This window comes from Stegastes partitus, unplaced genomic scaffold (assembly GCF_000690725.1).
Source record: "Stegastes partitus isolate 25-593 unplaced genomic scaffold, Stegastes_partitus-1.0.2 Scaffold951, whole genome shotgun sequence".
Taxonomy (NCBI): domain Eukaryota; kingdom Metazoa; phylum Chordata; class Actinopteri; family Pomacentridae; genus Stegastes; species Stegastes partitus.
Window position 1 is genome coordinate 225,370 of NW_007578682.1, and position 18,776 is coordinate 244,145.

At 42.2% G+C, this 18,776-nt stretch overlaps 1 protein-coding gene across 1 annotated transcript in view; it reads right to left on the bottom strand.

The window, feature by feature from the left end:
- The window catches only part of LOC103366508 (ADAMTS-like protein 1), a 72,956-nt gene that overhangs the window by 18,334 nt on the left and 35,846 nt on the right, over positions 1-18,776 (bottom strand). Inside the window, exons 3-13 of the mRNA XM_008294256.1 lie at positions 11,691-11,736; positions 11,145-11,381; positions 9,732-9,858; positions 8,612-8,686; positions 7,384-7,541; positions 3,616-3,727; positions 3,407-3,545; positions 3,277-3,327; positions 2,992-3,196; positions 565-712; positions 386-470 (exon numbers count right to left, since the gene is read on the bottom strand). Of these exons, the coding sequence (XP_008292478.1) occupies positions 386-470; positions 565-712; positions 2,992-3,196; positions 3,277-3,327; positions 3,407-3,545; positions 3,616-3,727; positions 7,384-7,541; positions 8,612-8,686; positions 9,732-9,858; positions 11,145-11,168 (1,124 nt within the window). The 5' untranslated portion in view covers positions 11,169-11,381; positions 11,691-11,736. The remainder of the gene's footprint in view (positions 1-385; positions 471-564; positions 713-2,991; positions 3,197-3,276; positions 3,328-3,406; positions 3,546-3,615; positions 3,728-7,383; positions 7,542-8,611; positions 8,687-9,731; positions 9,859-11,144; positions 11,382-11,690; positions 11,737-18,776) is intronic.

An 18,776-nucleotide genomic window follows, 5' to 3' on the forward strand; every position in this document is an offset into this window, starting at 1 on the left:
CGTATCTGGGAACTGACTTTTGAGCTGTTATTTTTTTTTTTATCCCTGAGGAGTAACAGTAATTCAGTAGAAGGGTAAATTTACAGCTTCCCCCTCTTCTTTTTCCAGGTTATGAACTTTGAGAACCTTGTATAGCTTTAGCAGTTTCATCTTCCCATAATAGTAATTTACAGTCAAGGCCCAAACACCTGCGATGGTTTGAACGGGATATTCAGGTCTGACGGGTCCAAAGAGGCCGTGTGATCTGGGTAACAACCGCTTTACGAGTGAGGAAAAAGTCCCACAAATCTAAGTGTGAAAGTACGGTTTAAAGGTTGAATCCAGATTCATTCTGCTTTTCAGAAAAGGAAGCACCCGAGGTGGGTTTGTGTTTGCTGAAACTCACGTCGGTTCCTCCGTCACGGTGACTTCCTCCTCCAGCTCTATGGCCTGCTTATGCCACACAGGTTTCGCCTCAACGGGGAGCGTATCTGGATCGAATGGCACCAAAAAAGCAGCTTAACATCACATGTGCACGTTTAAAAAGTGAGTTTAAAGCATGACAAAACCGCCGATCTCACCCACCTATGGACTTGTAGCAGGGCACCGTCACCAGACACTCCTCCTTGATGTGGGGCTTGGTGGTGGGGTTGCATCCTCCGGCGTGGAGCCCTCGGTGATCGATGCACAGCACCACCCTGTAGCGCAGCCCCTGACCGCACGTCACCGTACACTGCAGACGACATCAGCTATTAAATACCAATCGATAGTGAAGCTATCAGTGTATTTTCCCACACGCTAACTCCTGCGGTTCCATCGCTTTGCTTGTGTTTGATAGAAAGCCTCGGTCTTTGACTCAGGGGAGCCAAAAAAAGAGACCTTCAACTACCCCAGCAGCTCTCCGCTCAGGAGCGAACTTTGTGTATCCTCTGCCAAAACAAGCATTTTAAAGGCAGAGGAAGAATGTGCTAGATAAACAGCATCCCAGGATTTTAGGAGGCCACAAATCTGGCTCCCTGGGCTTCTGCATGGGCCTGCTCGACTGGAAAGGCACAAAAACGCCCCCGAGGAAGGTATACGCGACGTTTACGATAGAATGGGACATAACTTCTTTACTGTCATTGCATAACGACAACAAATTTAAATTTGCAACTTCCTTATGCGAGGCTATGAGACACTAAATAACACAAAATATAACCCCAATAGAATAAAAATCACAATAAACAGTAATAAATCTACAGTCCTGCAATAGGTTTAGATGCACAGTGCAGCAACAGAACTAATACAGTGTCAGTTAAAACCTCTGAACCAGCTGAAAGTGACATGACACAGTGATATTTATTGTTATTAAAAAGTTAAATCTGAATAAAATGGATTTTCAACTTTTCAGTGGTTTTTGAACGCCTCTGTTTTGTCTGAAAATTATCTACAACTAAGTTTAAAATCATATGAAGAGTTCATTTGCAAAATCAGATTTTCAGAAAACATATTTTTTTGTTGTTTGCTTGAGATAATATCAATCAAACTGAAGCTGAGTGGATCTGACTCAGTAGAAAAGACAAAAACAGAGATAACTTAAGTCTGATTGATATCGTCTCAGGTAGACGATGGAGAAGTGGGTTTCTGAAGGTTTGTGAAGATGGAGTTCTCTGTTTTTGCAAATGAACTCGTCATATTACCTCTAAAATTAACAATTTTCTTAAACCAAATTTCGTCAGCTGTGACCAACAGTCTTGGGATTAAACTTCTGAGAACACTTTGGCTGAACTGCAGGCAGAGCTGATAGGAGACAAGTATGAAAACAACAAAAAAAGTAATAAAATATCTATAATATGTAAGTTTTGTCCAGTATTGGTAACACTTGTGGGCACTTGGAAACATTTCGTACATGTAGATTCTAGATTTTTCCAAATTTCGGAGTATTAATAATCAAACAAGTTCATTTTTTTAATCATTATTTATACCATTGTAACTTTGCTATACTACACAAAAGACATTTTTTAAATTTCTCTCTTCTCCTAGCTATAGTTGTGCTTTTTCCATCGAGGTGCAGGACTTTATGTTGCCATACAAAATGAGTCTACAGGAAGTAATGATGTGACGGGATAAAAAAAAACCACCTAGAAGCTGCTTGTGGTTCAGAGGGTTCAGTAATTAACAGCTTAAACACGATCCACAGATATAAACGAGCATAAACAAGGAGCTGGAGCAGTGAGATAAAAAGTCACACTGAGGATGAACGTATGAGTCCCTGTGCACTGAGCTTGTTAGACAGAAACACATATTTACAGCAGCATAACATGGATGATGAGAGTGGATCTTAATTCTAGTTATTCTAAGGCACAGAAGGCCCTAAAGCACCTGCCACATGGAAGAAAGTGATTCAGCTTGGTTTAATTTAGTTTTATTTACAATTCGCCACAGATGATGGCATCAGTGTGCGGCTCTCCTGACTCCAGGGTCGTCTCATGCAACAGCAGCTCTGAGAGTTACAGCTAAACACCAAGAGATGATTCAGATGCACCGCCCTGATAATGCGAATGTGTTCTGGCTCGGCGAGGGAAAATAACTCCGCCGCATGCCGTTGACTGGACTTTTAATGAATCTCTGTGTGTTTTGGAGGGCGGCTGGAGGAGCGAGCGCGGTGAGTCACTCAAATTAAGATTAGCTGTGCGACTCTTGAAGCTTCAGCCAAAGACACGTTCAGGATGCTGCTCGTTGCTTAAGGAGCCGATTAAATCACAGGCTCGGCTGTCTGTTGGGTATTTTCTCGTTTCCTTCTGAGAATAATTAATCGTGTTTCTCTATGACTAATATGCTAAGATTCGACCTCCCCGGCGGTAACAGCTGCAGAACACAAGAAAATTGCTATTTTTATTTAGTGCATTCTAGTTGAGCTAAAATCCAATACTGTGACCTCACGAGCTTTAATCAGCTCAGCGTTGACTCCATCCTGTGTGCCTTTGTGAGTGAATAGAACAGTTCAAAAGCAGACTGAAGAAGGGTACCTACAGGTGACCACTCCTGCGCCAGCCAGGTGGGGCAGTCGAAGGTGTTGCAGGGCTGCAGGATTGCCGTTTTCGGGGAGTAGAGACACTTCCACTCCTCTGTGGGGGTGATGTTCCCCTGCATGTCCTCCTCCACGCAAGACACCGAGCGGCTCTGGATGCCGCCGCCGCAGGAGGTGGAGCAGGCCGTCCAGGGGCTGCTCTCCCATCTGATGTAAAAAAACATAGCAATCAATAGAGATGCATTTGTTTGTGTCGCTAATCTACCTGACTGGAGGTGAGTGCATACCGAGGCAGCGGGTGGTAGAGGTCATATGGCATGATTTGCTTGTAGCCATCACTGAAAGAAAGACAGAATCAGTTAAGGAAATTATGATTTGAAAATGTGGTGTTTAATAGAACTAGAGGTGGTATCCAACCTGTCCAGGCAGGGCTCCATGTTGCACTCCTGCAGTTTGGGTTTGGGTTTGACGTTCTCTGGGTAATAATGGCAATACTGGTCCACAACCACCCGGCCGCTCCGCAGATCAAAGCACTCCGCTGAGGTCAGCTGGTAACCTGCAGAGGAAGAAATGTCAGAAAAAAACTGCCCATCAAGACACGTCTTCACACAAAGGTGTCGTCGTACCTCCGCCGCATGTGACAGAACACGGGAAGAAGTCGGTCTCCCTCCAGCGGTGGATGATGGGCTGGTAGTAGATGTACTGGATCACGCTGTCGGCTCCACTGGCGAACTGCACCTGCAGGTACAAAGCTGTCTTCAGAGGTCTTGTACTCAAATTATAATCCCTGTAAAGGATGACGTCTCACTGATCTGGTCATCTGTCTGTATGGATCAGTCCTTGCAACTCACAGTGATCCTCAAATTTGCTTAGGAGGTTCAGATTTTGCAAGATATTGAGCCAAATTAGAGATAACACAGCAGCAAATGTTCAATTTGCATTTGACTCGAGGCCATGAAGAGGATTTTAATGGGGCTCCCATGTCATTATGTGCACACATGGCGACCAAACAGACTTGTTGTAGCCATAAAAACGTAACAGCGCTGTTGCTTTAAGGCTAGAAATTATTTAAAATCTGTGTTTCAACGAGTAAAATCATAGGATTTATTAAACCTGCTGCAGGAACTGGTAGATCCCAAAGAAGAAACCATGTTTTCTTAATAATTACTTTCCAAGAAATAACCTGTGAAGGTCTAACAGCTTAAGATAACTTCAGTCATTGTGCTCATTAAACCAAGTAGTCTGGTTCAGTCTAGCCAGAAACTGGGTTTATAACTGAGAAAATTCTAGATTAGCTCAACCACAAGCTGAACTAGTAAGATGCCACATGTCTCTCTGCCCCCTAGTGGTCGCCAGAGCAGCTTAAATGTAAAATAGTATTGCGTTAATGTAAAAATAAATCACAGCCGGCCCACGCAGAGTTTCACAAAGTATGACTTGCATTTCTTTTTGCAAAATAATGAAAGATATCACACCACTTCAATAAAGTAGCATTATAAACATACCAACATTATTTAGCATAATCTAAAGATTCAAAGAGTCCTGAATTCATCCTTTTAACACAGATGTTATTTTGACATTGCTTCTGATCAAAACAATTTAGGTAAAATTGTTGAAAAATGTAAAACAAAAATAGCTGATGCAGATCAAATTATACAAACGTTGTTTACTGTCAAAGCAAACGTACGACTAAATGATATTGGGATCTACTTAGGGATGCTATTTGTCTTCTGAATCTGACCCTGAAAAGCCGGAAATGTCCATTTCTGCTCAGTTTTCGAGCACAGCTATTAGCAGGATAAATGCTCCTGTCATACAAAGTGATTAATAATTTCCTGAATGGGAAGAAATCATGTTTTTGTGCTTTGCTGAGATAAAATGAACCATAAAGAATTGAGATTATGCGTGTCAGTGTTTTGTCAGTCCTTTCTTTTTTCTTTTTTTTTTAAAGTTTCATAAATAATCTTGAAAAATATTCGCAGAAATGCCCCGTATTCATTATACCTGCAAGGCATATAAATTAAAGTCATTCACATTCATGTGTTTACTGTGGAAAGACTGTCTGGCAACTTTTTAATATGATTTTCCAAACTTTTTTCCAGGCCTGTGATATGAACTGGCCGTCTGCCTCGTAACAGATTAGAAAATTATGCATTTATAGCCTCTCAGATTTCCGTCTCCTCTGTTCCTATTTATTGTCCGATCCTGACTTGTGTTTATGAGGGGGGAAGTTTTCACAGGCGTTTCCCAGTCTGTGGCCTGTATAATTTTTACTGTCCACTCACTTGCCCTCGTCTGAGAATTTGTGTGCAACGTAACAAAGCAGAGAAATATGCTGCAGTCACCGTGCCACGGCGCTGTTAAACTACTGGATTTATGAAGTGGATTTATGTACTGTTGGGTTGTTAGACATAAATAAACGTTGACATTTGATAACCAGACGTGCTGCAATTCTCCCTCACAGTTTGACATGTCAACATGAATCAAACACAAGTTTCATCAAGTGGCATTTACACCATGGAGTAATATCGAACGTGGCAGCCAAAGACATGAAATCATTTCACAATATTAAGCCAAAACCAACCACTGGGTTTGGCGCGATTAATGTTTATGCTACTATTATTAATGCCTGATGACACATCGCTTCAAAACATGTTGTCCCTAAAAGAGCGCGAGCAAGACAAAAGACTTGTCTGAGTTTGATATTTACGTGGCTCACGCACGCGCCAACGTCTTTAAATCTGAACGTACTGTATCAAATCAGATCCGCTTTGAACTCTGCACAACACGGAGGAGGTCACCGGGAGTTCATGAATAACAACCTTATCAGAGCCCGGTTTGGTTTGGCTGCACTATTTTCAGAGCTTTACGTGGCAAAAACGACGGTTTTGAATTAAGGAGCGGAAAAGACAACAAAAAGCTCCCGGTGATGTCAGCTGTTCAGTAGAATGAAGCTGATTGGGATCATTCGCACGCAAGCAAGTCTGAGGGCTGCTGGTTTTAGCTCCCTGATAAGAGAGTTTTCACACGTTCACATTTTCAAGTCTGCAATAAGTCATTTTTCAGCCTCTCAGTTCACACAAAATGAACAAAATGCAGCTGGTTTGCACATCAGCATTTATTTTAAGATGTTCTTTGGTCCACCTGATGAATAAAAGTCCAATTTTAACTGTCCTTTTTCGCTCAGTTTTGGTCTCCACCCATTCTACTCAATCTTTAACTATGTTTGGTCTTGGGCAGGTAGTGTACATGTTAAAACATTTTTGCATTAAATAAATTATCTGTGAGAGCATTCTCATTTGTAAAACATCACTTAATCCACTGATAAATCATAATAACCTTTCAGTATTTTATCATTTAAGTGGTCTGAGAGAAAACTAGACTTCTACAACTCCTCTTAGCTTCATTTTCAGACTTTAGAAAATGTCGCCCATGACAGGAGACTTTGGTCAATGGCAGGTATTTTCATAGAGAGAGGTGTTCTTCATAATCATAAATGTAGATGCATGTGCACAAGCCTCATTCAATGGTGGAAAATCCTGGAGGAAAAGCTGATATTCCAGCATTAGCAGCGACTGACTGCACTACAAAGCAACCCGAAAAGGACAACAGACTTTGAAAAAATAGTGAAAAGAGAAAATAAATGCAGCAAAACACACTCCAATAAGGCATAAAAATAGAACCGGGAGCCACATTAGGTATATTCTAACCTGGACAGGTGAGCTTTTATGTTAATTTCCAGTGGTTAAGTAGATAGTTGGGTTGTGTAGATTTACCTGCAAGCTGGTGATGAGTGGCTTCACTGAATGTTGCTAATAGTTTAGCTTTCTCTTGCAAAAGTCTCACGGCTGCAGTTACAACTACTTTAATGTCATGTTGATTAAATTAAATATGGTTGTTTAGCCTTGGAGCTGCAAGGTAGCTCAGTGATTAGCATCGTTGCCTCATAATAAGAAGATCGCCGGTTCACATCCCGGTGAGGACACCCGGGATCTTTCTGCGTGGAGTCTCCATGTTCTCCCCGTGCAGCGTGGGTTCTCTCCGGGTTCTACAGCTTCCTCCCACACAGTCCAGAAACATGTTGAGGTTAATTGGTGATTCTAAATTGTCCGTAGGTGTGAATGTGAGTGTGCTTGGTTGTCTGTCTCTAAGTGTAGCCCTGTGATAGACTGGTTACCTGTCCAGGTGAACCTGCCTTCACCCTGAGTCAGCTGGGATAGACTCCAGCCCCCCCCCACGACCCTAATGAGGATTAAGTGGCGTATAGGTAATGGATGGATGTTTAGCCTTGTGTTGGATGCATGTGTGACCAGCAGGATGAGGGTGCTTTTAAATTATTTCTACTCTAGCTCTAAGTCAACCAAATTTAAATATGTGTTCGTTCCAGCTCTTACTTTGACGGTGAAATCAGCCCCGAGTGGGCCGGTGATCCTCAGGACTTCTTTATCGGAAAGCTTCTGGTAGTCCAGGCTGGTGTTCTCCAGGTGGTACTGCCCTGACTTATCCAAGGCCAATTCATCTTTCACCCCCTGTAGAGTCTTACTCTCCACATCTGAAGAGAAAAAGAGGCGCTAACTGAAGTATAAATAGACATATAAGTCATAACAGACAACGTGGAGGCAGGTATGCTCACTGACTAAAACAGAATTCACCTCAACCTCAATTTTTCATCATTTCTTGCACATTTTACTTTATTATTCTACCACCACTTTTCACTTATCACAGAGTCTTTGACACAGACCTTGAGTCAGATCCAGTTGCACACAAAGAGCACAGTCTGGCTGTTGTATTTGGACACAAAGAAATTCACTCTGGCACTGCCAGGAGGCTCATGGAGGTCTGCGATCAGGCCAGCGCTGCAGTGGGTTTGACCTCACCTCACCTCTGGCTTAACAGGGTCTTGTGTAAATCCGGTGTGCACGTTAAAACAAAAAAATAAAACAACAGAGACAAACAGGAACAAGCAGTAACCGGCAGCAGTCCTCATCTGCTGACAAGTGGTTACAATTTAAGCGCCTTGGGGCAAAAAGGATGGAGGGAAATGTTTAATGAAAACTCCGTCCATTCAGGAAACAGTCTCCAAACTAACCATGGAGCAAAAGGAAAGGTACGAGGATGGAACATTTGTTATCAATTTGATCCGGGGGGAGTTTGATGCCAGTACTTTGACATCAGTGATATTTTCTGGAAGATTTGTGTCTTCTCAGAGCCAAAGGAAAAGGGAAGAAATATGTGCCTCTTCTGCTTGTAAAACAGTCCTAATGAGGGAGGCTTTTGGAACGGGGAGGAGGAGGAGGAAGGTTAATTCTAGATTGTTATTAAGGTGAACTATCATTACAAGGCTGCCAAGTGTAGTAATCTGTTTTCTAGTATGAAAACGTCACCATCTTGTCTTTTTTACACTCTGAACATACAGCATATATATGTGTGTGTGTGAAAAATTAACTCTTTCTTTGCATTAATAGTCAGAAAAACAGCATCATACGCAGGAAGGTCAGAGCAATGCAGAGTACTTGTGTCCAGTGTGAAGTATTTGGCGATAAAACTACACCCAATGCCAAATCTAAAGATCATGTTGAGCTGTTTTGGATGGGAGGGCACCCTGGACCTACCAGGACTTACACAAGTGATCCGGGCCTTTCAGGACGAGACGAACGTGGCGACTCTTAAACGGGATGACGACCACCGTGTCCTCAGCTTGAGCGAGACAGAAAGAGACAATGTGAAGAAGATGCTAATCAGTACTCACAGAAATACAATGACATTAATTTCAGTTTGATGAAGGCAACAACCTCGAGCAAAACTGCTGTCAAGAAAAAGGTGATGCTGATGTAGACACTGAAGCCAATATGAAAGTGAATTAAACCTGCATTCTTTCTAACAGCCAGCAGGGGGCGACTCATCTCACTGCAAAAAGAAGTCCAATTGCAGAGAAGCCAAAAAGAAAATTATCTTACTTCTCACTTGATTTACTCACTCAGTCAACTTTTTCCTAATTATTTTATCATTTTAACTGCTTGTGTTAAGTCTTCTTCAGCACAGTGTGATGTTCATTTTGTAAATTATCGTCCCATTTACAGAAAAACAGATAGCAAAGCATGGCATGTTTTAGGATATGGCTACCACATGAGTCCTCCATGCCACTGTATGGTTAGTTTCTACGAGTTCCCAGTAAGATCCATCCCTTGCGAGTCACATTCAGTTTCAGAAAAACCAAGATCGCGACAGACAGATGTCCAAGTTGAGGCAGTAGTCCGAAAACCAGTGACTGACATTACATCAACCTTTCATCCACAGTCTATGGATGCTCACTGCATTGGTATGCAAGACTGCAATTCAACATGAACAACACCGTTTTTAAGCCAAAAAGCTGTTTTCTAATGTTAGCTTTCAAGAGTAACTCCATCACTTAAGACACTTAAAAACACTGGATGAAAAGACAGGAAAAAAGAAGGGAAAAATCAATAACATGGAGATGGAGGCCCTTTCCCGAATGCAACTCAACAGTTTCTTTTATTAGAAACTCCCTTCCTGGTAAAGACACCAAATTTATCCCCCGGTCTATAATGCAGGACTCCCATTTAAGTGCTAAAATCTCCAAATCCAAGCTCCTGATGACATTATCAGGTTTGTTTCTCACAGTTTTAACTGTTCTAGCCAGTGAAATGAACAGTAAAAATGTTTTAACTCACCAATATTTTTTTAAATTTAGAAAATAACTGTGTGAGTGAAGATGCTTTACTTTTTCCTGAAGCATGCTGGGATTTGTAGTGCCCTCGCACAAGCCTGCAGGATGAGCCGTCTCCGTTGCAGACGCCACAGTTGTCCTCCTTGGCTGTGCTGCCCAGCTCATGATCACAACCGACAATCTGTGACACACAGCAGAAAACCAATCAGTGGAAACATCACCTTGGATACAGATAAATCTTCAGCTTTAAGAAAATCTAGCAGGTAAATTCCTTCAGACACATTCTGCAAAAGCATAAAAAGAACAAACTGATGGAGGCACTCGTGTTGATTCCTGCAGAATTAAATATGAAGAAACCACTTTTCTTAAAACAACCATCTGGTCTCGCTAATATTCACATCTATCGTTACTCAGATAGTATGAAACATCCCTTTATGCCAGATTACGTTTCCAAAAACAATTTTACTCGTGTTTTTCATTAAACACTATCTTCAACCATCGATGGCTGATTGATGGAGTTTGTCGCAATTTCTGTCTGTGAAATAAAACCCCAAAACCGCAATGTGAGTCTAAGCTTTGTCAGGGAGTGCATTAAAATCCCTGTGTGTCTCTGCACACACGATGCCTCGGGATGTAATTCCATTCAACCGAGAAAGAATGCACTGTAAACTATTTCCTGGACTGTCAGTCAAAAGGCGAATGTCAAATATTATTCTCATTGGGTATTCATTGGTAAAGCAGATGGCACGACGGTGGTGTTGTAAGTCGGCCGAGCGTGTTTTGGTTTTCGTTGGGTTTGCTTACTTTAGCGCATCCAAAAAAAGCTCAACTTGTGAAGCAGTGTAGACAAAAACACCAGGAGTGATTGAAATATATTCTGTTGTACAAAGAAATTCCTCTCTGGGCTTGTACGGTTATGATTTGACTTGACTGGGCATTTTTGTTTTTGTAGTTTAGGGTAAAAAAAAACGGCTCTAATTTAAATTAGTGCTCATTCTATTACTGTTAAAGTTTGTATTTTGTGTTAAACTAAGTCGGAATAGATCCTGTTGAGGATAAATGTTTTATATTTCGCTACTTGAAAGCATCAAGCCGCAATAAAGCTTCAAACATACTTGCTCTCCAAGACCGCCTTCAACTTAATCTAAGCTTGCAGCTGTTCACAACACATTTGGACAAATGAGACTTTATTCCAAAAGATACATTTTTTAGATATTCTCAGTAACAGTTGATCAAAATCAAAAAAATTGTTTGCTTCTAAAAAGGCTCAGTTGGGACCCAAAACTTGTGAAAACATCCAAACACTGAAAGAAAAGTCAAAAGAAATACGCCAACTCTCCTGTTTTCCTTCTTCGTGACACCGTGAGTCCTACAAGATGTACATTTTGGCTCCGCGCAAAGGATAAAACAAAAGAAATAAACTGATTCCCGATGAAAGCGATGCAGCTCGATGACGCTCTCTCCCACCTGGCAGACTCCACTGATGCACATGTCCAAGGACTCGGTGTAACAGCGCGTTCCGTCCAGCACTTTGGGCGCCAGCTCCACCACAAGGCCCGAACCCTTGGCTTTGCATTTGAGAGTGCAGGGGTTGTCCGGGTCGTTGTACAACGGCAGCCACTCGTGGTACTGACCCTGGTAGCGCACGTCTGCATGAGCCGAACACTGCTGGGCTCGGAAGTCGCCGGCATCTGGAGGGCAGTCCTGAGGGGGGAGAAAAGAAACACAACGGGGTAAAACATCACATGTCGCTTTGTACACGGGTAGAGGATTGTGAGTGCAGCAAGTCTTGGTGGTTTAGACTATGATTGCTGCATGTAATCACCAGATTAAATGAAAACAAGATGCTCCCCACCCGCAACTCTCTCTTTAACAACGGGATCCTAGGATCACTAAATTACACCCCTTCGGCATAAATCTTGGTAATACTGCTCTAATTCTAAGTTTTTTCACTGAAAACCACTTAAAAGCCGTATTGACATCCATTACACAGAGACAAGTTTGCTAACTTACCACATTACTGCATGTGCGATATTTGATATTCTGCCCTTCGCAGGTCCTGCAGAAGGAAAAAAAAAAAGAAGTGAATGATAAAACAAACCACAGCGCACACCAATCATGTTCAGCTGGCATTTCATCCACTGACTCTTGTCTCCTTTTTTCAAATAGCCGAGCATGATAATGTGGCAACCCGCAAACATGAGTCTGTGGTGCGTTTGCAAAGCTTTAACAGCGTATTTAACACAATGTGACTACACATGAATACATGGGGATACAGTCGTGAACGAAAGCTTACATAAACTTGTAAAGACCATGTATGTCAGGGCGGTTTTGAGTTTCCAGTGACTCCTGGAACTCTTAACTTTCTATTATGGAATCACTGAAACCGTCTTTGTCAGAAAAACAGTGATGCATTTTGGCTTGTTATTAGATTTATTACAAATCTTCTGGAAGTACGACAAAATCTGCTGCGTCATAAATATACAAACAGCAATTCTAATATTTGGTTAAATATCCACTAGCGCTTTTAGTAGCCGTCCACAAGCTACTGCTTGCATCTTTGACCCTCCTCTTGACAGAATTGGAGCAAATTAACTAAATCTGTTGGCTTTCTGACACAGACTTGTTTCTTCATCAGTCCACAGGTTCTTGATGGGGTTTATGTCAGGACTTAGGGGAGGCCAGTCTAAAACCTGACTCTCTGGACTTGCTTGAGTTCCTTGAAGACGTTCCACCGCTCATCCAAGAGGCTTCATCAGCTCTGACTGACGAGTTGGGCGTTCCAGATACTGATATCCTGAAGGAGCCATTAACACAATAAAACCTTCATTCTAGTCTGATTCAACCATTTCTTTACCACTTTGGATGTGTGTTTGGTGTCATTGTATTGTTGGAACACCCAACTGTTACCAAGACCCAACCTTCTGGCTGATGATTTGAGGTTTTCCTAAAGAATGTGAAGGTAATCATCCTCCTTCATCGTTGTTCCATTGACTTTGTGTAAAGCACCATAATACTGCCACCACCATGCTTGATGGTAGGTTTGATCTTCTTGGGGTTAAAGTCCTCACCAAACATTTCACTTGTGACCAAATAACTCCATTTTTGTTTCATCTGACCACAGAACCTTCCTCCAGAAGACCTTTTCTTTGTCCATGTGATCAGTAGTAAACTCCAGTTGAGCTTTAGAGTCTCTGAGGAAAAGGCTTCCTTCCTGCTTTGTAGTCATGTTTGGTTTCTTTCATAGAAATCTTATTTATGATAATATTTGTGCAAAAATCTCCTCCTACAGACAATATAATTTTAAGCCAACATGGCTAACTTGCTAAAGGAATTAGGGCACAAACAAATCAGGATTAGGAAGGAAAATTTGAGGTTTCACAAATTCTACATGAACTGGAGGGAATAATTGAGAAAACAGGAGTCATTAGCTACTATAAATACTCTAAATGTACTCCCATTTGTCTTGGTGTACCGGTCTATAAATAAATCCTCGCTCGTTAAAGCAACACTACAGCACACACAGTACTAAAACAGACACAGTGAAGCCCTCCGGTCTGAGTCTGCTGAACAGATTGGAGCAGTTTGGATCATGACTCTCTGCATGACAGTCTGCAGTGTCTCTGCCCAAATTACGGAGCTAACCACTTTCTGAGAACGAGGATTCCTTCGTGCTTTGATGCCGAGTGATGATAAACCATCGATGATGACTATGATAGGCCAATTATCCCGAGACCCCAGTGGAAACTAATCAAATGATATTCTTTTGAGCTCGTGAACTTAAGAGGAATTCCAGTGTCACCGGCCCTTAGCTAATCTGGAGCCGTGATTGGAGGGAACGTCGCAGAGTTTGGACTCGCGGATGAGCGAGGGCTTAAGGATTTTTACGATATTATTGCAGCGAGCGGAGGGGAGTGGATGTGGAGCGCGTGGCATGGCAAGAGCATTAGAGGCTGTGACGAATCCAGACAGCGAGCTCTGCCAAGCCAAACAGAAGGTCACAGGGCTCGAACCCAAACAGGCGACTTCCAAAGGGCTGAGAGACAGGTAGCAAAAGATCTGGGTCAGTGTGGAAAATCACACCGCGACGAGGAATAGAAGCTTAAAAAAAGAGGCAAAGGTAATAAAATGAATTTCCCTTTTCATTTCCTTCTGACTTTGGACGCTTAAAAGTGGCGGCTAAGCAGAAGTAGGGCCAGGAATTAGGATTCATCGTGGCGTCATCGCAGGTTCGGGGGAAAATAACTTGGTTGAAATAGCACAATTCCTGGAGCACAGAACTCAGACTATAATCCAGCTGCTTTCTGCCAAACACACACGATAAAGACACAAAGTCTGTTAGTTCCACACAAAACTACCATCCAATAACTTTATCTGTAAGTGAAAAAATTAACGAAAATCTCATGAAAACTTCAAACTACTAACTCCTCATCATATTGGATGTGCAGTAAAAGTTGTCTGGCCCATAACATCCATATACATGTCATCAACTCTTCCCGCCGGATTGAAAGTAATTGCAAACAGGGCTTCATAACCTTTGCCATAATATTGATACACTCGTGGGCACACGAGAACGTGGCCGATTGTGTAACGCCGAAAATATGCTCCCGCTGTGAGCTCTGCTATTGATCAGAAAACTGAGCGCAGTCACGCCATCTGAGAGGAGAAACGTGAAGCCGAGAAAGATGCAGCGCTGCTTCTCTCCTTTGTCTACCAGTTTGTCTTTCAGTCAGTGCAGCGCTTTGGTTCTCGGCCAGGCGTCTCTGCAACTTTTGGCCCGCATTACCGTCACATTTGGTATAAATATTCATGGTTCCAAGGGGATGATTTATAAAAATACTGGTGATCCCCTGCCCTTTTTATCTTGTGCCACTACAAGGCTAAAATTTCTCTTTAATTCAACACTTTAAGCCATGAAATACTGTTATGTGTTTTAAAAGTAATAAAATAGCTCAACTACAGATTTGTTTTTTTATTATTTATTAGATATATTAGTTCCCCTAAAGATGAATCCTGGTGTTTTTGTGACGCCCCAACCTAACCTCAACCCCTTTCTGTCTGAAAGCACCTTTAGTCTTGTTAAATCTAGTGGAAAGGCTTTCAAAATAAAACATTCTCGCTGTATATTCTAGATTTTTATCTGCTGTGATTTAACGTATTTACGTTGCTGCTGAAATCAGGAAACTAGAAGCAATTATTAAAGGCTCCCTCCAATAAAAAAATCAACTTTTTAAGCTTGTTAACATGTCATTATGGTATTTTTTTATTTGCTAGAAGACACATCACATCATGACCATGTCAAAAACACAGATTTAGACTTCTAGGGTTTCATGTGTAAGAAGAAAAACAAACCTAAAAACAATCCTATCAACTGATATGGTGGAGATTTTTGTGTCATTATTCTTTTTAAAAAATTGGATTCCAGTTCTAACTAACTATGGTTGAATTACTCCAATATGGCAGCGGATTGTAGTTTAGTTTAGTTTCAGCAGAGCCGAATGGGAGCTGGTGTGCTCGAGCTGCAGCAATTTAAAGAGGGGTGGCAAATAAGTCGTTTATCTTAGTAAATCGATTTGCCGTTTGGTTTATAAAATGTCGGATAATGGTTAAAATAAATGTCTTGTTTTATTTTTCAACCCAAAGATTTTCAGTTCACTGTCAAAGAGGATTAAAGAGACAAATGTAAGAAGCTGGAATCTGAGAAATTTCTACTTTGTTTCATAAAAAAATTGCTTGAACTGATTAATCAGTTATCAAAATAGTCGGTGGTATATTTAAAATTAATCGGTTAATTGTTGAAGCTAGGCTCCAGCCCCCCCGCGACCCTAATGAGGATTAAGCGCTGTATAGATAATGGATGGATGGATTGTTGAAGCTCTGGTAGAGTTACACTGAAGCCATTTAAAGGCAGGAAGGGATGAACTTCATGGAAATAAAACTAAATATGTACACAGAGATGAGCTTTGACGAGATAAATCATTGACCTAACGGGGACTTTAAAGTGGCAAAAAGTCCTTTTTATTGCATTGTGTGGTTGTTATGAACATTGAGGTGGAAAATAAAAGCTGCTGAGACATGAAGACGTTTTTGAGCTCCAGCTGTCAATCACACATGCAGAGAGTGTTTTCTTCCTGAAAGGGGCGGGCACTGCAGTTCATTGGTTTTCAGAGCAAAACAGCCTGTTTAGAGCAATCCTAAAACCAGAAGTTAGACAGTTATGATAAAATGAACCACCTTTGCTGTATTTTGAGTGAAGAAACCTACAGACACAGTTTGCTGAAAAGGCTGTACAATGTACAACCAATATAGACTCACTTCTTTCCTTAAATCTTTTCTTTTTCTGCCTCTTAGATTCTAAAAGATGTCAAATCTCAATCCAAGATAAGTTTAAATCCGACAACAACTCCACACAGATTGCTTTTCCTTGATTCTGGCATGACATGCGCTCAGTTGTATGGTAAAAAAATAGCAGGAGGAGGAGGTCGCAGTGCACGGACCACACAGAGGGTTTTCCCCCTATGCTGAAACGCAGCAGACATAATGTTGGTGCCAGGCCCAAGTTAATTAGACAATTCATTGCCTTGGAGAAATTTCACTTTTAACAACCTTAGCCTTTAAAAATAGACTTTAAGCACAGCTGTGGCGTGCCTTCCAAACTGGCACGGTCACTTAATGTCACTGCCTGTGTAATTTCTGCATATTTGCACCCAATTGAACAGAGAAAACATCCACTTAGATGCTTAACTGGCTTCCTGCTTCTTCCCATCACTGCTCATCTTTATTTCCCAGTTGCGTAACTCTCTATACCCTCTTGGATTGCTGCTAAACTGAGTCATAATAAAGTTGAGACTGGCTTCTTTAAGTAAAACAAATGCAGAAAAAGAATAATAATGTGTTTGCCAACCGTGAGCCTCATAAATATCGGAGCAGGGCTTTCTCTTGCCATGACACCCAATCCATATGTCCACACTTGCTTCAAAAACCAGCGATTCTGCTGTTAATAATGGAGTTTGTGATCAAGTGAAGTGTGTTGTGTGGATAATGAGGGCCAGGCCATCTCTGCTCAGTCTGTACTTTGCATGCGCCCTTTAGGGAGGTCGGCCAACTCTCGTGCAGTAGCAGTAAGTTCCTTGTATGTGCAGAAAAAAAGTCGGAGTGGTATTGGTTTGGAGGGTGTCGCAGGCCCGTTTCCAGCCCCTCTTTCCAAAGATTTACTCACACAAGGGGCCTTGTGTTGTGCTTTTTAATGACGCTGTTTGATCTGCCACCCGGGGCCAGGCTACCGCTCCCTCATTCCCACGCAACGGCGGGGTGAGGCGGGACGGAGGGTCCTACCGTTTGCTCAGGAAGCCCATACATTACATTACAGCCAGCGCCAAAGGACACACAGGTTAGTAAACATACCCGCCCGAGCATCCACACACCGAACCGACGTCCCATATGTGAGCTCAAACCCCAAACACCTCTTAACACGTCAATTGCTTTTACAGCCAGTAGCATTCTGAGGTTTGCCTGACCAAAAAAATCCCGGGGCAGGCTGAGAGAAGCGGTCGCTGCTGATATCGTGAAATGAACTCCTTAAAAAAGCCATTGACCTCAATGTTTACGGTGCTGTACAGGGGAGGTCTGGCACTTCAGAGTCTGAGGTTTGGACAGTCTCAAGCTTCCCGGCCGTGTTCTGTGCTGCCAGTGCAGATAGATTCACGGCGGAGGCACCTCGCGGTACATCTGTTTTGTCGGTTCGTCCTCCGAGAGCTGCGTTATTACTGCTCCTGTCACTGGTGATGCTCCCTGAAACAGCGGTGACTTTAGCAGCACTGGCTACCTTTAGCGAGTGAGCAATACATTCTGGGAACTGTAAAATGGAGGAATGCAGTGAAGTCACCCTGCAGCTATTTCCCAGCCTATAAATGTGACAACATTTCTATGGAAAACATACCCTCTCGCTCCTTCTGTCTCTTTTTTTTTTTTTCTCTTGTTCCTTAAATCCATTTGTAATTGGCCACTTTGCCCGGTACACTCAGCCCCTCCGAGCTTTAATCTTGAAGCCCACTGGGTTAGCTCGAAGCCCAACGGACCGGGTGACTTTGGCACGAGGATGAAAGTAACCGAGAGGTCCAAAGTGCAAGTTCCAGTTGCTCCTGAGACATAAGCTGAGATGATGAGCAGTGGGCAGCCAACCAATGTGGGCTCACGGTTTTAAGAGCCCAAATTCTATCACATAAAAATAGTTGCTTGAACTTGATCCAAGGACATTGATTGTTCTGCTCTGATTTGTGCCAATAATGAAAATCAGACCCCAATTGTCACTGATGAACTCAAGGTTTAGACTCATAAGCTTGTCTAGACAGCTTCTCAGCTGACCCCTCGGGGATATTTAACAGTCATAATGCTCCCGTTACAACCCATGGGAATGACGCGTTTTGATTGGAGGGATTTACTCACACTATTAGGGGTGCTGCCTGAATGTCAAGGCCACGATGTTGCATTTTAATGGGACTCGGTCCAACCTCAGTCAGGACTTTAACAGAAGAGATTACCTGGGATAGTGTTTGAGCACACGCTTACAAATTGCCCAGAGGGATGGTTCCATTTATCTGAAGGTCGGTGAGGTTCTCACTTTAGATTTACTGTAAATCCCCTCCTCCTGTGACGCAATCTTTTTTTAAAGATTGAGACTTTTTATGTGGCAGCACTCTCTCAGTCCGATATATAAAATTGTGATTGCTATTTTATGTCTCTGATTCTCATGAGGAGAGTTTCTTTGCATGATAGGCATGATATGGGTACAGTATGCTGTATGCATTAAGAAATACCTGGATAAAGGATTTAAAAAGCAAAAAAAGACAATTAAAACAACCAAGACTAAGAGTTTAGAAGCATGATAGCAACTGTGACTCTGTTCTCAGGTACAGCATCAAAAGTTATAATGTCAGCATTGTAGGAGTTACACAACTTGGATGGATGGATGGATGGATGGATGGATGGATGGATGGATGGATGGATGGATGGATGGATGGATGGATGGATGGACGGATAAGTGGATGGACGAGTGTATGAAGGAGTGGATGGATGGATGGATGGATGGATGGATGGATG